Source organism: Eulemur rufifrons, chromosome 7, assembly GCF_041146395.1.
Source record: "Eulemur rufifrons isolate Redbay chromosome 7, OSU_ERuf_1, whole genome shotgun sequence".
In the NCBI taxonomy this organism is placed as follows: domain Eukaryota; kingdom Metazoa; phylum Chordata; class Mammalia; order Primates; family Lemuridae; genus Eulemur; species Eulemur rufifrons.
The window spans coordinates 102,431,757-102,451,484 of record NC_090989.1 but is presented as its reverse complement, the minus strand read 5'-3'; the positions used below and the strand labels follow the sequence as shown (position 1 = coordinate 102,451,484).

The 19,728-nt window shown below is 35.0% G+C and overlaps 1 protein-coding gene across 1 annotated transcript in view; it reads left to right on the top strand.

Annotated features, from left to right (window-relative positions):
- Positions 1–1,618: 1,618 nt before the first annotated feature.
- The window catches only part of LEKR1 (leucine, glutamate and lysine rich 1), a 175,705-nt gene continuing 157,595 nt past the window's right edge, over positions 1,619–19,728 (top strand). Inside the window, exons 1-2 of the mRNA XM_069473050.1 lie at positions 1,619–1,708; positions 15,978–16,192. Coding sequence (XP_069329151.1) covers positions 1,661–1,708; positions 15,978–16,192 — 263 coding nt within the window. The 5' untranslated portion in view covers positions 1,619–1,660. The remainder of the gene's footprint in view (positions 1,709–15,977; positions 16,193–19,728) is intronic.

Here is a 19,728-nt window from a genome sequence, read left to right as displayed (position 1 = left end):
CTCAATAATAAGAACCTACCAATTCCTCCTCTTAGTATAGTAAGGCCATAAAGTTGGATTAGATTCACAATGAAGGTACTAAATAAAAACTGTTCTACTGATGCCTTATACTGTCACTCAGATCTTTACTCTCAAATAATTTAATGGGTGAAAACTTTAAAAGGATATTTTTAGTTGGTAATTTTAGGAAACATTCTACTCCTAGGAGAGTTGAAGATGGTACCATTTTATTTTACGGAAGGCAAATCCATTGTAAAATGGCAGAAATGAAAATAATGAGCATTCTGGGCTCTTGCCACCTGACTGTGACAATCTGCCAAACATCATATTATGTACTTAGCCATTTGGGCCTATGTTAACATAGTTAACTTTACCTCCATAATTGACCTCAGTTAACTTTAACTTCCCCTCACCCCATGTCATATTATGTTTTATGTGGGAAGACATAAATCTCATTGGTTCTTTATTTTAAATAGCAACTCATTGAAATAAGTATTTGTGTTAATACCTGATGAGGAATCCTCTCTTCCACCAATGGTTGCACAATTTTCAAGAATAATGCCACTATAGGACTTTTGGTCAACTACAATCTTCCTGCCACCTTGCTGTGGCTGGGGTTGCTCTTTCTGATAGAGTACTGTGCCTTTCTAGTGTATCTTTGTCAAATTCCTGGTCTGATCAAATGTAAACCTGAGGAAGTCTTCACTAACTCCCCACCCACATACTAAACATAAGACATTTTTCTTTCTTGAACTCTTTCTTTCTGCTCTTGTCTATAACTCATGGCCCTCAGGCCTTCTTCCCTGCAGTGGAATTATGCCTGTATTATCTGACTTTGCTCCCCACCCTTAGATATATATAAATATCCCCTGAAACTAGACTGTCTATTCTTTCTGAATATTTGGGAAGGATTAATAAAAAAGAACCCAAAGTGTTTCTTCCTTCATTGTCTGTGGTTTTATGAAAATAGTGATAGATTTTTATATTGAATTCCTTTTATTGGAAAAAGAAAATCTATTAAATATAAAATATCTGCATACAACTATATAAATGTCCATATTAGATAAAATTGGCACTTCTAATGCTTTGACCACTCTTCTTGTGTTCAGTGCCTGCATATCATATTTAATCTGGTAATTCTAAATGTTTTTTTCTGTAGTTCATCATTTAAACCAGCATTCATGCCACAATTGCTGTTCTTACCATTTGCTGAACTAAAATATGATATTTAGATTTTTCCTAGCAGCTTTTCAAAAAAACTTGATGATTTAAAAAAATATACTGAAATAAATGTTTAATTAAAATTTTACAGTTATTCTGTATTTGCAAAACAAATAATTAGTAGTAAACCACAACAGAAATTACTATTAGACTATAAAGTTCTAGTAAAAGAGAAAATGTAATTTCTAATTCAGCAATTTCTTTCTATAATTCATTCCTGTTCTATTGGCCTAACAACTGAGAAAACCCCAATTGTACATTTTGACATTGAGTTGATAAAACAACTGTTGAAACAGTTATCCCCATTCGTCCCCGAATACTAAGAGTTTATAAATCATCTTAATTTGAATTTTCTTTACAACATTTCAGTTCTGACTATTGCTATCAATGTTTTTAGATTGTTTTGCTTCAGAGCTGTCCCAGCATATTTTGGGAAATTATGGATCGTCACATTCCCATGCATGCTTTACCTGAAGAAATCCAAAAGGTACAGTACTATATTGTGTTATTGTAACAGTAAGAGCATTTTAGCAGTTAGAGACTTTTAAAACCTAGGGGCATGAATTCAGAGATTTTATATTTATTTTGGTCACAGGATCTGAATGAGTTGGTGGAGTGGGAATGGGAATCATCATGATGGGTAGAATTGTAGAATTCAATTCCATGTAAAGAATTTTGTTCCTATGGAAGAAGACAAATATGTAGTTCCAGTACAGTATTTGACCAGTTAGTTGTAGAGCCCTAATGAAAAGAAGGCCCCAGAAATGTCAATGTTTGTAAGTTTTTATGAAGCTAGATTTCTGTGTCTCTGTATAATGCAATTTCACCTGTGTTAATTCTTGCCACTTACTGTGTGCCAAGCACTGTTTTTTAAGTCCTGTCATATACGGTTGATCCTTGAACAACATGGATTTGAACTGTACAGGTCTAATTTTACACAAATGTTTTTCAATAAATACATTGGAAAATTTTTTTGATATTTGCAACAATTCAAAAAAAAACAACACATGAACCATGTAGCCTAGAAATATTGAAAAAATTAAGAAAAAGTTAGATATATTATGAATGTGTAAAAAATATGTAGTTACTAGTCTTTTGTATCAACTATAAAATATATACAAGTCTATTATAAAAAGTTCCAGCATATCAAAACTATGCACACAAATACAGACTGTCCGTGGTGCCATTCACAGTTAAGAGAAATATAAATAAATGTAAAGATATAGTCTTAACTGCATAAAATTATTGTATACTGCACTACTGTAATAATTTCATAGCAACCTCCTGTTGCTATTGTGGTGAGCTCGATTGTTGCGACTATCTGCTTAAAATGTCGTGTGACACCAATCATCTCCACATTCATCTTTCTAGTAAAAAGTGATCCCCTGCTGTTCTTGTGTGTTTTTCATCATGTTTAGTGCAGTACTGTAAGCCGTGAATAATACCAGGGGACCCATATAAAGTGCCACTAGTGATGCTAGAAATATTTCAAGAAACAAAGTCATGACATTACAAGAAAACGTTGAATTGTTTGATATGTACTATAGATTGAGGTTTGCAGATGTGGTTACCCACCATTTCAAGATAAATGAATCCAGTGTAAAGACCATTGTAAAAAAAGAAAAAGAAATTTGTGATGCCATAGCTGTAGCTACACCAGCAGGTGTAAAAACTTTGCACCTTTTCAGAAATACTTTTTTTTTTTATCTCATATTGAAAATGCAGTTTTATGTGGATGCAGGATTGCAATAAGAAAGTCATATCTTTAGACTCTAATAAAGATTTGAGAAAAAGGAGAAGTCATTATATGACAACTTATAGCAAAAGGAAGGTGAAAGATCTAAAGCTGGAGGAATTAATGGCAGCAAAAGATGGTTTGATAATTCTAGCAAGAGATTTGGCTTAAAAAATGTCAAGATAACAGGAGAAGCAGCTACTGCCAGCCAGGAGGCAGCACACAAATTCCCAGACGCCATCAAGAAAATCATTGAGGAGAAAAAATATCTGCCTGACCAGGTTTTTAATGTAGATGAAAGTGCCCTATACTGGGGGAAGAAAAAAGCCACAGAGGATATCTACTAATAAGGAAGAGAAGCAAGCACCAGGATTTATGATAGGAAGGGATAGGCTAATTCTACAGTTTTGTGCAAATGCAGTCGAGTTTATGATCAGTACTATCCTTATCTATTAAGCTGCTAACCCGGAGCCTTGAAGGGAAAAGAGAAACACCAGTCTTTTGGTTGTACAACAAGAAGGCCTGCACAATAACTCTTTCTCTGGATTAGTTCCATCGATGCTTTGTCTCTGAAGTCAGGAAGTACCTTGGCAGTAAGGGACTATCTTTTAAAGTGCTTTTGGTTTTAGACATTGCCCCTAGCCACCCAGAACTCCATGAGTTCAACACTGATGGTGTGGAAGTGGCCCACTTGCCCCCAAACACAACGTCTCTAATTCAGTTACTAGATCAGAGGGTCATAAGAACCTTTAAGGCTCATTACACACAATACTCCATGGAAGGGATTGTCAATGCTGTGGAAGAGAACCCTCATAGAACATCATAAAAGTCTGGAAGGATTACACCACCAAAGATGCCATGATTATAGAATAAACTGAAAGTCATCAAGCCCAGAACGATAAATTTCTGCTGGAGAAAACTGTGTCCAGATGTGCCTGACTTCACAGGATTTACAACAGAGCCAATCAAGGAAATCATGAGACTGTGGACATGGCAAAAAAGGTGGGGGTGAAGAGTTTTAAGATACTGATTTTGGAGAAATTCAAGAGCTAACAGACACCACACCAGAGGAATTAACAGAAGATGACTTGATGGAGGTGAGTGCTTCCGATCCAATGCCAGACGATGAGGAAGAAGACATAGAAGAAACAGTGCCAGAAAACAACTGACGTTAGATGTTCTGCCAGAAGAGTTCTGATTATTCAAGACTGCTTTTGACTTCTTTAATGGCATGGACCCTTCTATGATATGGGCAGTGCAACTAAAGCAAACATTGGAAGAAATATTGGTACCATATAGAAACATTTTGAGAGAAATGAAAAAGCAAAAAAGTCAGAAATTATGATGTATTTCCTCAAAGTTATACCGAGTGTGCCTGTCTCTCTTGCCTCCCCTTCCACCTTCTTTGTCTCTGCCACCCCTGAGACAAGACCAACCCTGCCTCTTCCTACTGTTCCTCAGACTACTCAACATGAAGACCTTTGTGATGATCCACTTCCACTTAATGAATAGTGAATATCTTTTCTCTTCCTTATGATTTTCTTAACGACATTTTCTTTTCTCTAGCCTACTTTATTGTAAGAATACAGTATATAATACATGTAACATGGCCAGGCGCAGTGGCTCATGCCTGTAATCCTAGCACTCTGGGAGGCCGAGGTGGGCAGGTTGTTTGAACTCAGGAGTTCAAGACCAGCCTGAGCAAGAGCGAGACCCTGTCTCTACTAAAAATAGAAAGAAATTAGCTGGACAACTAAAAATATATATAGAAAAAATTAGCCGGGCATGGTGGCACATGCCTGTAGTCCCAGCTACTCAGAAGGCTGAGGCAGAAGGATTGCTTGAGCCCAGGAGTTTGAGGTTGCTGTGAGCTAGGCTGATGCCTCGGCACTCTAGCCCAGGCAACAGAGTGAGACTCTGTCTCAAACAAAACAAAACAAAACAAAACAGAAAAACCCAAAAAAACACGTAACATACAAAATATGTGTTAATGACTATATTATCACTAGGGCTTATGGGCAACTGTAGCTATTAGCAGTTAAGTTTTTGAGAAGTGAAAAGTTACATGTGGATTTTTGACTGTGAGTGAGGAATGTTCGAGTCAACTATGTATCAACTCATTTAATCTGTTTAACAATCAGTTCTTCACAGTTTCTATGCTACTCTCCTCCTTGTTAGTTCACATCTGTCCTCAGGCAAAAGAATTTCTCCTGTATTTAGTTTGGGAACCCATACATTGTTAACAGTATAATTTTAAAAATACCTCTTTGAAGATGATTGACTTAAATTGTGAGTTAAAACCTCAACCTTAGCTATCATTAATCATTCAGGTTTTACCGTGAATCTACACTCAACTCTTAATTAACCTCCAATCCATTATATTTTAATTAGAAATTGCAGTCAACTCTCAGATATGCTTTTGTCCATTGTGCATGTGGCTTTGGGCTGCCTGTTGGCATTAATCATGCTGTTGATTTAACTTGATGCTTACTGTTGCTGCCTGTCCTTCAGATTTATGTAAACTGCAACCTAGCAGGAATTGAAAGGGAAGTCTGGTTACCAGAAAAGACCTTTAAATCATTGAATTCAATTCTCTTTACCTTTTAATTTAGGTATAAAAGATTAAGCACAGAGAGAGCTCAGCTATGCTCACCCGAGAAATGGCACTTAATTGTTTGAAGACATGGAATATCCTTTTTCTTACCCTGAACTGCATACTAGCCTTAATGTGGTAGAGATTAAAAGGAACAAAGCAAAACAAAACAAAACAATCTACAAGAAACAATATCCACACTTCAAGCCCTAATCAACTGTCAGGAAGGGAATGTATAATGACATGAAAAAAAAAATCTCTACAAGACAGTGTATGATTTAAGTGTCATACAAGCTAGTATCTGCTATGAGAATGGAGAAGGATGGTCAAAGGGGGAGCTTTATGCAGGAGGAACTGGAGTTGGTTTTTGAAGGCCAAGTAATTCTATAGATAGCAGGTAAGGCATCTCAGGCCAAAGGAACAGAGGCTTTCTGATGAGAAAAAGCTGGCCAAGTTAGAGAATGTTTAACAACTTCAGTGTTTTGAAAACATAAAATATATATTTATTTTGATAAGGTTTTGATGAGAGTTGTAGAGTGTGTTCTCTCATGTTTGAGGTACTTTATAAGTAAATTGTTTAAAAAACGCTAATCATAAATTCAGGGCCAGAGTATGAAGTCGGAATGGCAGGCACCTGTCCAGGCAGTGCAGAGAAGTGGGAACACCAGGAGAGGCTCAGCTGCCTAAGGTCTCGGACATGTATGCTGATTGTAGCCCTTGGCCTGCCTAATGTTTAGAATGTAAAGTGCAGCTTAGCACTTTTTCAGACCTAAGTTAGATACACTTATACAACAAATATTTATTATGCCTGTTATGTGCCAGCCTTTTTTCTGAGTGCTTGATTGTAAAGTAACCAAAATATGTATATGCATCCCAAAAGTTATAATAGCACAATCATTTAAAATAAATATTTGTTTTCCATACCTTCTTACCTATGTTTGATTTATTTAGATTTTGTCTGTAATTTTTAACTTAATTGTCTAATGATTGGGGAGCATATCTAGTCAGTTTGTGTATATCATCCTATCTAAAATAATGTTAGAGATATAGATGTATAGCTTATGGTAGTAACAGGAATAGTTCAAATTAGAACTGTTTCATTTTTAAGATGAAGAAAACAAAATTTTTTTTTTTCATAATGGCTTGGAAATTGTGCTCCGTTTCTTTATGGGAAGAAAAAAGGACTTGAGGTGGGTGGATCAGCGTGCAGTAACAGAGAAGCCTTTCAAAAGTCTTTCAAAGGCTTTTTTCCCCTTTCTTCTATTAACTTTATGTGTTACTTTTTATGCTGGCTTCTCTTTCTAGAGAAGTCCCTGCTGTGTTTCCTTTTTTTTCCCTGCAAAGGCAAGGAAGGATAGTATAAAAATCAAGAAAAAAAAGGTGAGGGGAGAGCCTTTCCTATTTATTTCTTTCTGTACTTTTGCTATATGATATGGAAATGGACGGTTGATAAATTAGAACATGAAAATGACTGTACTACACTGTACTATTAATAGCAAAATGAGTAAAAGTAGAAAAAGGAGAGTTGTAAGAAAATGTAAAGGTGGTGGGGGAGATGGCCACGGAAGAAAAAGTGTAGAGAATAAGGACGATGATAATAAGCTATAGTTAGAGAATCTGTTGCCTGATTAAAAGGCTGAGATTGTTAAATCATCTTCCCCTGTTTTCATTTCCTCAGGGAATCTTAGGGGAAAAGGGATAAAATAATCTCTCATTCCCAGGTCTTTTTGCTTTTTATCAGAATGTCTGACTGAGCATGGAACACTTCTCAGACTTCCGTCTCCTTAAGTGGCAGAAAATGTGAAAGAGACTCATGGGCTGGCCAGCAAGATCACATTTGTCCTCTTTGTCTACTGCTGGACTCTACAGTTTACTTCTGTATATACTTGGACCATATCTCTAAATCTGCTTGCCCTCTTGGCTGAGCTGACTCCTACCTGTCTCTGACCTCAGATAAGCACCAGCATTGCTGGAATTTTCATCCAGTATTCTGAAAGCAGAATGCATTTGTAATGATAATACAGTTCTGGGTTTAGGATTTTATTGCCACAATTTAAAACTGAAACAACACTTATATAAAGATCAGCAAAGTAATAATATAACTATATCTCTTCCCCTCATGAATGTCAATCCATTTTAAAGACATATGGACTCCTCTTTTTAAAAAAGAGCAATGAATAATTTTCCTTTTGCTGTTTTTACTAGGGGACATATGCAGAAGTCAAAACAACAGCAACAAGTGAGTGGAAAAAATCAGTTTGCAAAAGTGAAACTGATCGCTCTTGTTTTTTAAAATGATGACAAAATGAATACTTATAATAGGATTTTAGCTTCAGGAGATCTTTATTAACACAGGACACAGAATAAAGAGATCAGAGTTGTTTATTTTACAAAACAGAAGTGGCTATGCAAGGGCTGGAGAGCACAGTGTTCTTTCTGGGGTAACAATCCCTTTCCCCAGCAGTAACAGCTCATTTAGTCCTGTTTCAGTAAAGTAATTTTAGTACTTTAGAACTTTGAAATTTATTCAGAATAACAGTTTTATATTTCCAAGCACAGATTGTCATTGCCAGGAAGAAAAAAAGAAAAAAAAAAAACCTTAATTTTCCAGGTCATTTTGGGCCACTGTGGCTAGGTTCAGATATTGTGTTGAGTTAAAGTAAGACGAAAACGAAAAGAAAATGGTCTTAGAAATGTCAGACCTAGCATCCTGGGATAGTTGTGATGTGTGTGTGCATGTGTATGTGTAGTGTATTTTTAAGCAATTGCAATTTTAAAACCTTATGACAAAAGGAATAGGAAGCCATATAATTTTTGGAGAGACTATTCACTTAGTATTGTGACCTAAGGTAGTTCATTAGGAAAAATAGTTTTTTAAAAATGTTACTGTGAATCTTGAAAAATCTGAATTTGTCAATTTGTAGTCAAAAATACTTTGCTTAACTAGCCATAGAAGGTCATATAGTTTACTAAGGTGAAGTTTCCCAGTGGGAAGATAGATATTGGAGGAAATATACTTTGGAAGTATATTTAGGTAGATTATGTGTAATTTATATATTTTAAAGCCAGCATTTCTGATGTTGCTCAATAAAATGTCTTTATAGATTTATCTCTAGTATTTTAGTGCCAGATTGATTTATTTTTATTTTAAAATTAAACTTACTATTTTTAAATACTGTAGATTCACATGCAGTTGTAAGAAATAACACCACAAGATCCTGTGTATCCTTCACCCAGTTCACCCAATGGTAACATCTAGTAAAATTAAAGTATGATATCATAACCAGGATATTTGACAATTGATACAGTCAAGATACAGAATGGTTCCATCACAAAGAATCCTCATGTTGCCCTCTTATAACCACATTCACCTTAAGTTCCCTAATCTCTTCCCTCTTCCCAATCTGTGACCCCTGGCAACCATTGATCTGGTCTCCAATAATTTTATTATTTCAAGAATGTTATATAAATAGAATCATGTAGTACGTAACCTTTTCAGATTAGCTTTTTTCATTCTGTAATTCTCTGAAGCTTCATTCAAGTTATTATGTGTATCAATAGTTTATTCCTTCTTATTGCTGAATAGTATTTCATGGTATGAATGTACTAGTTATTTAACCATTCACCTACTTGTTGAAGGGCATCTGTGTTTTATCCAGTTTTTGGGTATTACATGTGAAGCTGCTATAAACATTCGTTTATGTGAACATATGTTTTCATTTTCCTGGGATAAGTGCCCATGAGTACAATTGCTAGGTTTTATGGTAATTATATGTTTAGTTTTTTAAGATACCGCTAAACTGTTTTCCAGAGTGGCTGTACCATTTTACATTCTCACCTGCAATATGTGAGTGATCCAGTTCCTCCACATCTTTATCAGCATTTGATATTATCACTAGTGTGAAGTGATATCTCACTGTGGTTTTAATTTGTATTTTCTTAATGGCCGCTCATGTTGAATATCTTTTCACTTGCTTATCATGTGCTTAGTTGGCATCTGTATATCCTGTTAGGTGAAATGTCTCCATGTCTTTTGCCCATTTTCTAAATTTTTTTTTTTTCGGTTGAGTTTTGAGAATTATCTATAATCTAGGTACTAGTTAGATGTGTGGTTTGCAAATATTTTCTCCTAGTCTGTAGCTTATCTTTTCATTCTCTTCACAGGGTCTTTTGCAGAGCAAAAGTGTTTAATTTTGATGAAATCCAGGTATTAAATTTTCCATTTATAGATCCTGTTTTTGGTATGAAGTATAAGAAATACTGGCCTAGATCCTGAAGATTTTCTCCTGTCATTTCTTTAAATCATATTTTTATGTTTTGCATTTTAGTCCATGATTATATAAAGTGTGAAGTTTAGGTTGAGGTTCTTTTTTTTTTTTAACCTATGAATATCCAATTATACCAGCACCATTTGTTGAAAAGGCTGTCTTTTCTTCATCAGATTGTTTTTACAGCTTTGTTAAAACCAGTTTGGCATATTTATGTATGTTGATTTCTGGGTTCTTTATTCTCTTCTATTGATCGATGTGTCTGTCCTTCTACCAGTGCCTTACAATCTTGATTACTATAACGATACAGTATGTCTTGAAATCAGGTAGAAAGCTTCTTCCAACTTTATCCTTCTTTTTCAGGATTGTTTTAGCTATTCTAGTTACCTTGGCTTTCTATTATATATAAATTCGAGAATAATCTTGTCTACATAAAACATCTTGCTGGGAGTTTGATAGAAATTACAATATCCCAATTTAGGGAGAATTGATATCTTTACTATACTAAACATAGTATGTCTTTCCATGTATTTATTTAGATCTTCTTCAGTTTATTTCATCAGCATTTTGTAGCTTTCAGCATACAAATCCTGTACATGTTTTATTATATTTATACCTAAGGACTTAATTTTTTTTGTCAATTGTAATTGGTATTGGCTTTTCTTTTGGTATTTTTAATTTCAGCTTTCATGTGCTCACTGAGAGTATACAGAAATACAGTTTATTATAGTTTATTTTTCTATATGTATCTTACATCACACCACCTTACTGAACTTACTAGTTCTAGGAGTTTTATTATAGATTTCTTGGGATTTTCTATGTAGATAATTATGTCATTTCAAATAGGTACAGCTTTATTTCTTCCTTCTAATATGCATAACTTGTATAATGTTTTCTCTTCTTGCCTTATTGCTCTGGCTAGATATTCCAGCATTATGTTGAATAAGGACAGTGAGAGTGGACATCCTTGCCTTTTTCTCAGCCTTAAGGAAAAAGCACTCAGTCTTTTACTATTAAGTACAATATAGCTGTAGGTGTTTTAGGAGATGCCCTTTACCAAATTGATTTTTAAATTATAGAGCAGCAAGTCGACTTAATGATGAGGAGGGGTACTGATGGCCTTATGAAGTGGTCAGGTGGTCTGTGTGACTAAGGACTTGAAGAGTCCACTGTCCTATCTCAAAATCTTTCTCCCAATCTGAATAAAATTTACTTAGACACTCATTGTTTTTAGTCAAGGTGTCTTTTTTAATGTAAAACCTCTTAGAAGGATTAACATTTTATACTGCTGTTACTCTTACCTTTGTGGACTAGTTTATTTGTTTTCTCCTTGTCTAGGCCCAGAAAGCATGGGATGGGTGGAGAAGAAAGAAGAACAATTTTTGGAGCAGAGAAATGCCACAGTTGGGCAGCAGGAGGGTACTGAGTGCCTTTTCTAGTTAAAGTATAGACAGAAACTCTGAAAAGGGTCTGAAGCGTAATTTAAACTTTTTAAAAATTTATATCATTTTGATATTAAATAACTATAATTTTAAAAGTACAAACACTACATTTGAGAAGTTTGTTTTGTAATTTATTTTCAAATCGTTCTACATTTGTTTAATATACTCCAATTGTTAATGTCTCCTCCAAAGTGAATCTTGTAGAAAGCAAAAACATCCTGCTAATGATAGCCCTTTTGTCAAGAATGACAGCATGTCATTATTTTACTTTCAAAATGAGAAGATGATATAACACAAGTTATAAGAATGAAGCATAAATTATATTTCACAAAAAACCAGATAACTTTTACTTACTTCATTTGGGAACATAATTACAGTATTTCGTATTTTCTCAAGTTTCAAAAAAATGCCCTAATTAGTACATACAGACACTAAATTTGAAAGGGTTATTACATTTTTTCTGGTGTAGTTTGCATACAGAAATTATTTACAATTTAATAGCATTAAAAACTTTTGTGCAATATACTTATTTAACAGATCCCTTAGTGATTCAGATTGTACTAGGTGAAGTCAAGAGACAGCTGTTGTGGAAATTATTTTATAATTTTATTTTCTTGTTTCCTAGATCATAAAGAATATCATATTTTCTCTTTCTTTGCTGAACTTCTAGAAGACCTATTCTCTAAAATGTATTGCTTCACTTATTTCAGCTTTTCCTCTCTTGAATGCTATGATGAAATAACATTCTAATAGCTTTTACAATACGAAGTTTATACTAGTTCTGTTTTGTGCATCAGGCTGCAAATAGTATATACTCATCAAGAGTTTTCTTTAGAATAAGGATAGTGTACTTTTCCAGGAGAAGGGAAAAAACTATGATTAATAAACAAAAGTTAAGGATGAAAATGTCTTGGAGTAAGCAATATACTTTTCAAATTAACAGGAAGGAACCAAAACTCAAGATGGGATTTTAAGAAAATACCCATCTGTTCTGAATTAGTTCAGGTCTCTTGATCTGAGTAAATTGTATTTCTGGGGGTTGATAGTATCTTTGGATGGAATTGCTGAGCCACTCTTGGTTATCTTTGAGGACATGTAGAAAGTAAGAGGATAGTGTAAAAATGCCATTCTGTGTATAAAATGCCCATAAATTACAACCTGTGAGCTTTATTTTAATACTTGAAAAGATTTTATTTTATTTATTTATTTATTTATTTTTGAGACAGAGTCTCACTCTGTTGCCCGGGCTAGAGTGCTGTGGCATCAGCCTAGCTCACAGCAACCTCAAACTCCTGAGCTCAAGCAATCCTTCTGCCTCACCCTCCTGAGTAGCTGGGACTACAGGCATGCGCCACCATGCCTGGCTAATTTTTTCTATATATTTTTAGTTGTCCAGATAATTTCTTCCTATGTTTTTAGTAGAGACAGGGTCTCTCTCTTGCTCAGGCTGGTCTCAAACTCCTGAACTCAAATGATCCGCCTGCCTCGGCCTCCCAGAGTTCTAGGATTACAGGTGTGAGCCACCACGCCCGGCCAAGATTTTAGAATATATTATTTAAGAGTGGTTTTTGAGGATGTATTAGAGAAAACAGTAACCCTTGGACCAATTTTATGTTTACCAAGAGCTAGCATGTAGGCCTTGCCATTTCATTTTGTATAGGGTTACTAGACCCAGGAACTGATTAGGCATAGAATATATGGACTTTATGAAGGCATTTGACAAAGTGTGTCATAATATTCCTGAAGATAGTATAAATAAATATAGGCTAGTTACAAAGATAATTGGATAGTTTGATAACAAGATGAGGAGTTGTATCTGAAATGTACTGAGTAATGGATTAGTATCAACCAAGGTGATATGACATGCTGTGGAGATCTGTCCTCAACTTTGTCATATTCAGTATTTTAAAATCAATGAGTTAGGTGGATAAAATGACTTATAAGTATCAAATTTGCAAAAGACACGAAGCTTAGAATTTCCTGGATACAAAAAGTAATAGCTAAAGGCTGAGCCTAAGACATACACATATATATATATCTATATATATATATATATAGATTTTTACATTTACAGTTCTGCACTTGGATCTGAAAAGCTAAATGCTCACATAATAGAATAGAAAATATTGGTTTCAAAGAATAGGTAGCTTAAAGGAGAAGAGAGAAAATAGTAGAGGAAGATTGGGCATGGATCCTAAAGGACAATCAGGGCAGCTAAATCTTAAGAGGGACTGAAGTGAAGAACTGGAAGGTCATTGGGTATAAGACAGTGACTGATTCCATTTTTTTTTTCCTCTCTCTCTAGAGCCACAGTGTCTTTGTCTCAGCTTCTGTGCGTCTACTCATTCTTCTCTCTCATTCCAGTAATGCGGCTTACTCTGTATCTTGTACATGACCCTTTTCTCTTATGGCTGCCTCAAAAGTGACCTAAATGCCTGGATCTTCAACATTTACAGGCCTAGTTGCCTCATCACAGTTTAGGGCTTGGTGCTCTGTGTCCAGTATTCAATCCTGGTCCACTAATCAGTCATGGGTAGGATAGATGGGTAGAGGAAGTCCTAGTCACCAAACACAGCAGCAGCCAGGGCTCTGGAAAGTGGATTCTTTAAAAGGAGGAAATAGATGAGAAGGGAATGCTGGATATATTCAGTATAATGAAACGTGGGTTTTCATCGCAGTATTTTTTTATTTAACATAAAAGCCAGTTATAGTATATAATTGCTAAAAATACAAAAGACCAATGTGATCTAAGTTTGCATTAGAAGATATTATTAATGATATTACTAATGAGATAGAATGTGAGAAGTTTGAGTCCTCTCTTACTCTGTTTTAGTGAGACCGACCAAGCTGAACTATTCAATTCTGGGCACCATACTTTGAAACACATATTGAACACTGGAACAAGTTCAGAGAAATCTAGAATGAGGAAGAAACTAAGCTGAAGGAATTGGAAGTGTTGACCTGGAGAAGAGATCCTGACGGCTGTCTTTAAATATTAAAAAGACTTTTGTGGGAAAGAGGCCTAGGGTTGGTCCACGTGGTTACTAAGAGGACTAGGACCAATGGATGCTCCAGGGAGACAGATTTGGGATGAGCATGAGAAAGAATTTCCCGAAAGACAAAAGTGGCAGAAGGTGGAACAGGCTGCTTTAGAAAGTTGTTTCCAGAATATGGGATGTTAAAATAGAGGCTGAACAACAACATATCTAGGTTGGAATAAACTCAGTGAACCCATCTAGAGCTTGAACCAGGTTATCTTTACAATTTCTTTCAAACCTAATGTTTCATGAATCTATAAATTTGATATCAGTGGCAATTAGATGATTGATGTAGTCATTCATCTATATCCCATGGTATTGTATTATGGTTTTTAATTTAGAATTTTTATTATTAAAGTTTAAATGAGCCAAATTTTACTTTATAAAAATTTATTTCTTCCAGCCAACATTTGTGTAATGGCATTGATAGGCAGATATGGTGGCAGCCACTCATAGTTACAGGAGCGGTTTTTACAGTCTCAAGGGAGATTGTATTAAGAGTAAATACTCCTTGAATAACCTAAAAATTGATTTCAATTTAGTGCTCTGGAGCAAGTATTTTATGAAGCTGTCTCTTATCCTTTGTGAATAGCAAAACGAGCAGAGGCTACTTCAGAAAGAAAAAAGAATTATCTCTCTCTCTTGACTTTGCTGAAATTCCATTTTTCACTGCCCATGTGCTGGCCACTTTATCTGAAGGAAAAATAAGAAGATTTAGCTGACATACACCTGGTAGATAAATATAATACAAATCGTTAAAGGCATAGGTGCTGGTTTAAAATAGACCTGGGTTTTAGTCCCACCTTCTCCACATTATCAGCAGGTTATTTAGCTTCAATAGTCTCAGGTTTTTAAAAATAATCTATAAAATGGGTATAACCATATGTACTAAGAGAAAAGAACTGATTTAGGGAGAAGAGAGTAGGTTCAAAGTGTTTTTCCTATTTGTAGGTTTATGACAGAATGTAAAGTTCTATAAAAATCATAAATGCACGCTTGAAGGTGCTGACTCGGGAAGGGGGGGTGGGGAAGGGAGGGATATATACCTACATGATGGGTGCAACTCGCACTACCTGGGGAACAGACACGCCTGGAGCTCTGACTTGGGGGGAAAGGCGGTACAGGGGCAACGTATGTAACCTGCAATTCTGTATCCCCCATAACAAGATGAAATAAAAAAAAAATCATAAATGCTGAAACTGATCAGGAACTTAGAGTTCATTTGGTCCAATGCCATAATTTTACAAACAAGGAAAATAAGATCTGAAAAAGCCAAGAGGCATCTCCAGGATCACAGACAGTTGGCAATGAAAAGCCAGAGATTTCCTCCCACTTTGTGGAAAACTCATCTTAAAACAAGAATTGTAAAGATGTTTTCACCATTTTAAGTTTTATTTTCTGGAAAATATTTCAAGAGTAAATCTGTCTTAGAGATATCATGGAGAAATAATTACTCTGGAAGACTCTTCTAATTCTAAGATTTTGTGTCAGACAGAGTCAATATGCCAGTTTAAAACATTTTATACAGATGTAGGCAATGTCATAATTATTGCTGCATGGCATAGTACACTATATATTTACTTTATTTGACCAGCATAGTTGCAATAACATCTTCTGTTGAACTTTATTTTTCAGATTTTAAAAAATATCATTTTAGTAAGTGTTTGTTCTATTTCCTAGATGTCACCTGAAGAAAAAGTTTGTAAGTATTGTGGAGTCAGCTATCTAATTCTGCATGAATTTAAGGCTATGGAAGAAAAAGTAAAAGCAATGGAAAAAGAGATGAAATTTTATCAAGGAAGTATAGAACGTGAAAAGATACTTCAAGAAAAACTACAGTTTCTTAGCCAAGATTTTGAACAGTACAAAACTGACAATGAATCTAAAACAGAAAGGTGGAGTATGTTTTTCTTTTCTATCATTTATTTAGTTTGAAAGAAAACTACAGAAAACAGACATTGAATGATTTTCTAGAATTTCTCTATATCAGGTATAATTTATTATTTAATACATTTGAGTTCATTTATTAATTATGATTTTAAACATAATTGTTAATTATAATCTGAAGTATTCTTTTGAGGCATATATTTACTGTCTGAATAATTAGAAACCGATTAATTCAATATCAATAAATTGAGATGGATCAAATTTTTCCCCCAGATATCTTATTATTATTATTTTTTTTGGAGACAGAGTCTTGCTCTGTTGCCCAGGCTAGAGTGCTATGGCATCAGCCTAGCTCACAGCAACCTCAAACTCCTGGGCTCAAGCAATCCTTCTGCCTCAGCCTTCCGAGTAGTTGGGACTACAGGCATGCGCCACCATGCCCGGCTAATTTTTTTCTATATATTTTTAGCTCTCCAGCTAATTTTTTCTATTTTTTTAGTAGAGACGGGGGTCTCACTCTTGCTCAGGCTGGTCTCGAACTCCCGAGCTCAAACAATCCACCCTCCTCGGCCTTCCGGAGTGCTAGGATTACAGGTGTGAGCCACCATGCCTGGGCCCTTACTTACTATTAATAGAAATATTTGTCTATTAAAAATCAGGTGATTTTTTTTTTTTTAAAGAGACAAGATCTCACTCTGTCACCTAGGGTGGAATCTAGTGGCATGATCTGAGTGACATGACCCTTTTTCTCAGGCTAAGGAGGTGCAGGTGGAGGGTGGTCATGTAACTGAAATCATGCCAATGAGACTCTCTCTTCTGGGATTTGAATCTTAAAGGAAATGATGTAAGGAAGAAAATGTTGAGCTAATTCACCCCAAAGTGACTTCCCCAGAGCCCTGAGTAAGCTCTGTTTCCTGTCCATTTCCAAAGCCAGGGTAGTTAAGTTTTTTTTCTTTCAATGAGCTACCACCTCATACTCTCCCAATAAATTCCTTTTTTTAATTAATGCTAGTGTTAGAGTAAGTTTCTGTAATTCGTAACCCCAAGAACTTATCATAGGACCCTAACTGACCAGAATTTGGCTTAGAATATTATTTAAAAATATATATAGAGAGAGGGAGTGCAAAAAATACAATAAACAAAGTAAAAAGACAAGCAACCATGAGAAAATATTCACAACAGATATAAAAAAAGTATAATGCCAAAATTATCTTAAAAATTCCTACAAATAAACAAAAATAACCCATTAAAACTGGGTAATATATGTATGTAGGTAATCAATACAGGAAGATATATAAAATGTCTAATAAACATGAAAAATGTTCAGCCTCATGAGCAAAAAAGAAATACAAATTAGATAACCATTAAACATTTTTTTCACTCAAGAGATTGAGAAAAATTAAGAAGATTCCAATATTAACAAAATGTAGGAAAATGACCACTTCATAAAAAAAATAAAAATTAATACTGTCTTCTCAAAAGACAATTTGGTATAATACCTATCAAGATTTTATATTGGTGTTTGCTTGCTTTCAGCAATTTCACTTTTGGGAATTTATCCTATAGAAAAACACATGTTCACAAGAATATACATATAAATACTGTATGTAATAACAAGAATTGGAAATATTATGAATGTTAAAAAGAAAAATGATTAAATTATGGCATATTCTTAGTAAGGAAAATATTGCTGTAGTTAAGAACAGGGTAGATCTATATGCATTAACATGGAACAATTACCAATATATTTAGTTAAGTGGCAAACATAAGTCATAGAACAATATATTTAATATATTGCTTATGTTAAAAACTAACCTATTAAAAGATAAAGAATAAGGAAATCCATATATAATAAATGTGACGGTACAATGAAAGATCTAGCAAGATACACACTGAACCATTAAAAGTGGTATTACCTCCAGTAAGAAGATGACAATCAGCAGGGTATAAAGGGACTTTCTTGGTTTTTATTTTATACACTTCTTTTACTTCACATGTTTAGTATTACTTGTATATAATACAACATTTTATTAAAGAAAGTAGAATGTGAAAAACAACAAATGAAAGAATCCCTGACAGGCAAAAATCCTCTAAATTAAAAACTTTAAAAAATACTTCAAATTTTTTAGTTTTTCCAGGCAAATATTATAAAATATTATTCAGATTTGAAACTGAAGAAACTATGAGAAAAAATTTTCTGCATGAAGGACTAAGAAATATCTGGCTCAACTGGCATTTAATGTAATTACATACTTTTATATAAAATTTAATAAAAATAATTCTAAGAGGTTTAAGAAAGTTTCTTTTACATACATATGATATTCATTAAATTCATTAGCTCAAGGTCTACTAATATTTACTGTTACTTTAAATCGAAAAATTTTCATTCATAGGAAAAAGGAAAAATCATAAAACACCAGCAAAAACTTTTCTATTGGAAGTCTCTTCATAGGCTCATTGAGGTGTCTTTAGGGAGACTAAATTGGTGATTAGATCCTATAGCATTAGGAACCTATTCTTTAATTTTATTCCAATTTGTCATTTAAAATCACCCACTAATTTTAATGTCTTGGCATCCTTTTCAAACCATGAAAGACTTAGTCTATAAATCTAAAAATTCAAAGCCATTTAAAAATAAATGTTAGCAGCTGGGTGTGGTATGGTAGCTCCTGCCTGTAATCCTAGCTCTTGGAGAGGCTGAGGCGGGAGGATCTCTTGAGGCCACAGGAGTTTGAGAACAGCCTGGGCAATATAGCAAGACCCCATCTCTACAAAAAATACAAAAAAATGAGCCAGCTGTGGTGGCACGGCCTGTAGTCCCAGCTACTGGGGAGGGTGAGGCAGGAAGAGAGCTTGAGCCTAAGAGTTTGAGGTGGTAGGAGCTATAATCATGCCACTGCACCTCTAGCCTGAGCGACAGAGCAAGACCTTGTCTTCTAAAAAAAAAAAAAACGTTAGGTACCCAAAACTACCAAAATTAGGTTGGGTACAGTGGCTCACACCTGTAATCTCAGTACTTTGGGAGGCTGACGCAGGAGGATCACTTGGGCCCAGGAGTTCGAGGTTGCAGTGAGCTATGACTGGGCCACTGCACTCCATCCTAGGCAACAGAGTGAGACCCTGTCTCAAAAAAACAAAACAAAAACAAGAAGGGAGAATAGATTCAGGCAAGTAAAAGTAACAACACATGTTTAAAACTTATTGTTGTTTTATTTTTTTTTTTTTTTTTTTTTTTTTTTTTTTTTGAGACAGAGTCTCACTCTGTTGCCCGGGCTAGAGTGAGTGCCGTGGCTTCAGCCTAGCTCACAGCAACCTCAAACTCCTGGGCTCAAGCGATCCTCCTGCCTCAGCCTCCCGAGTAGCTGGGACTACAGGCATGCGCCACCATGCCCGGCTAATTTTTTGTATATATATATTTTAGTTGTCCATATAATTTCTTTCTATTTTTTTTTTTAGTAGAGACGGGGTCTCGCTCTTGCTCAGGCTGGTCTCGAACTCCTGACCTCAAGCGATCCACCCGCCTCGGCCTCCCAGAGTGCTAGGA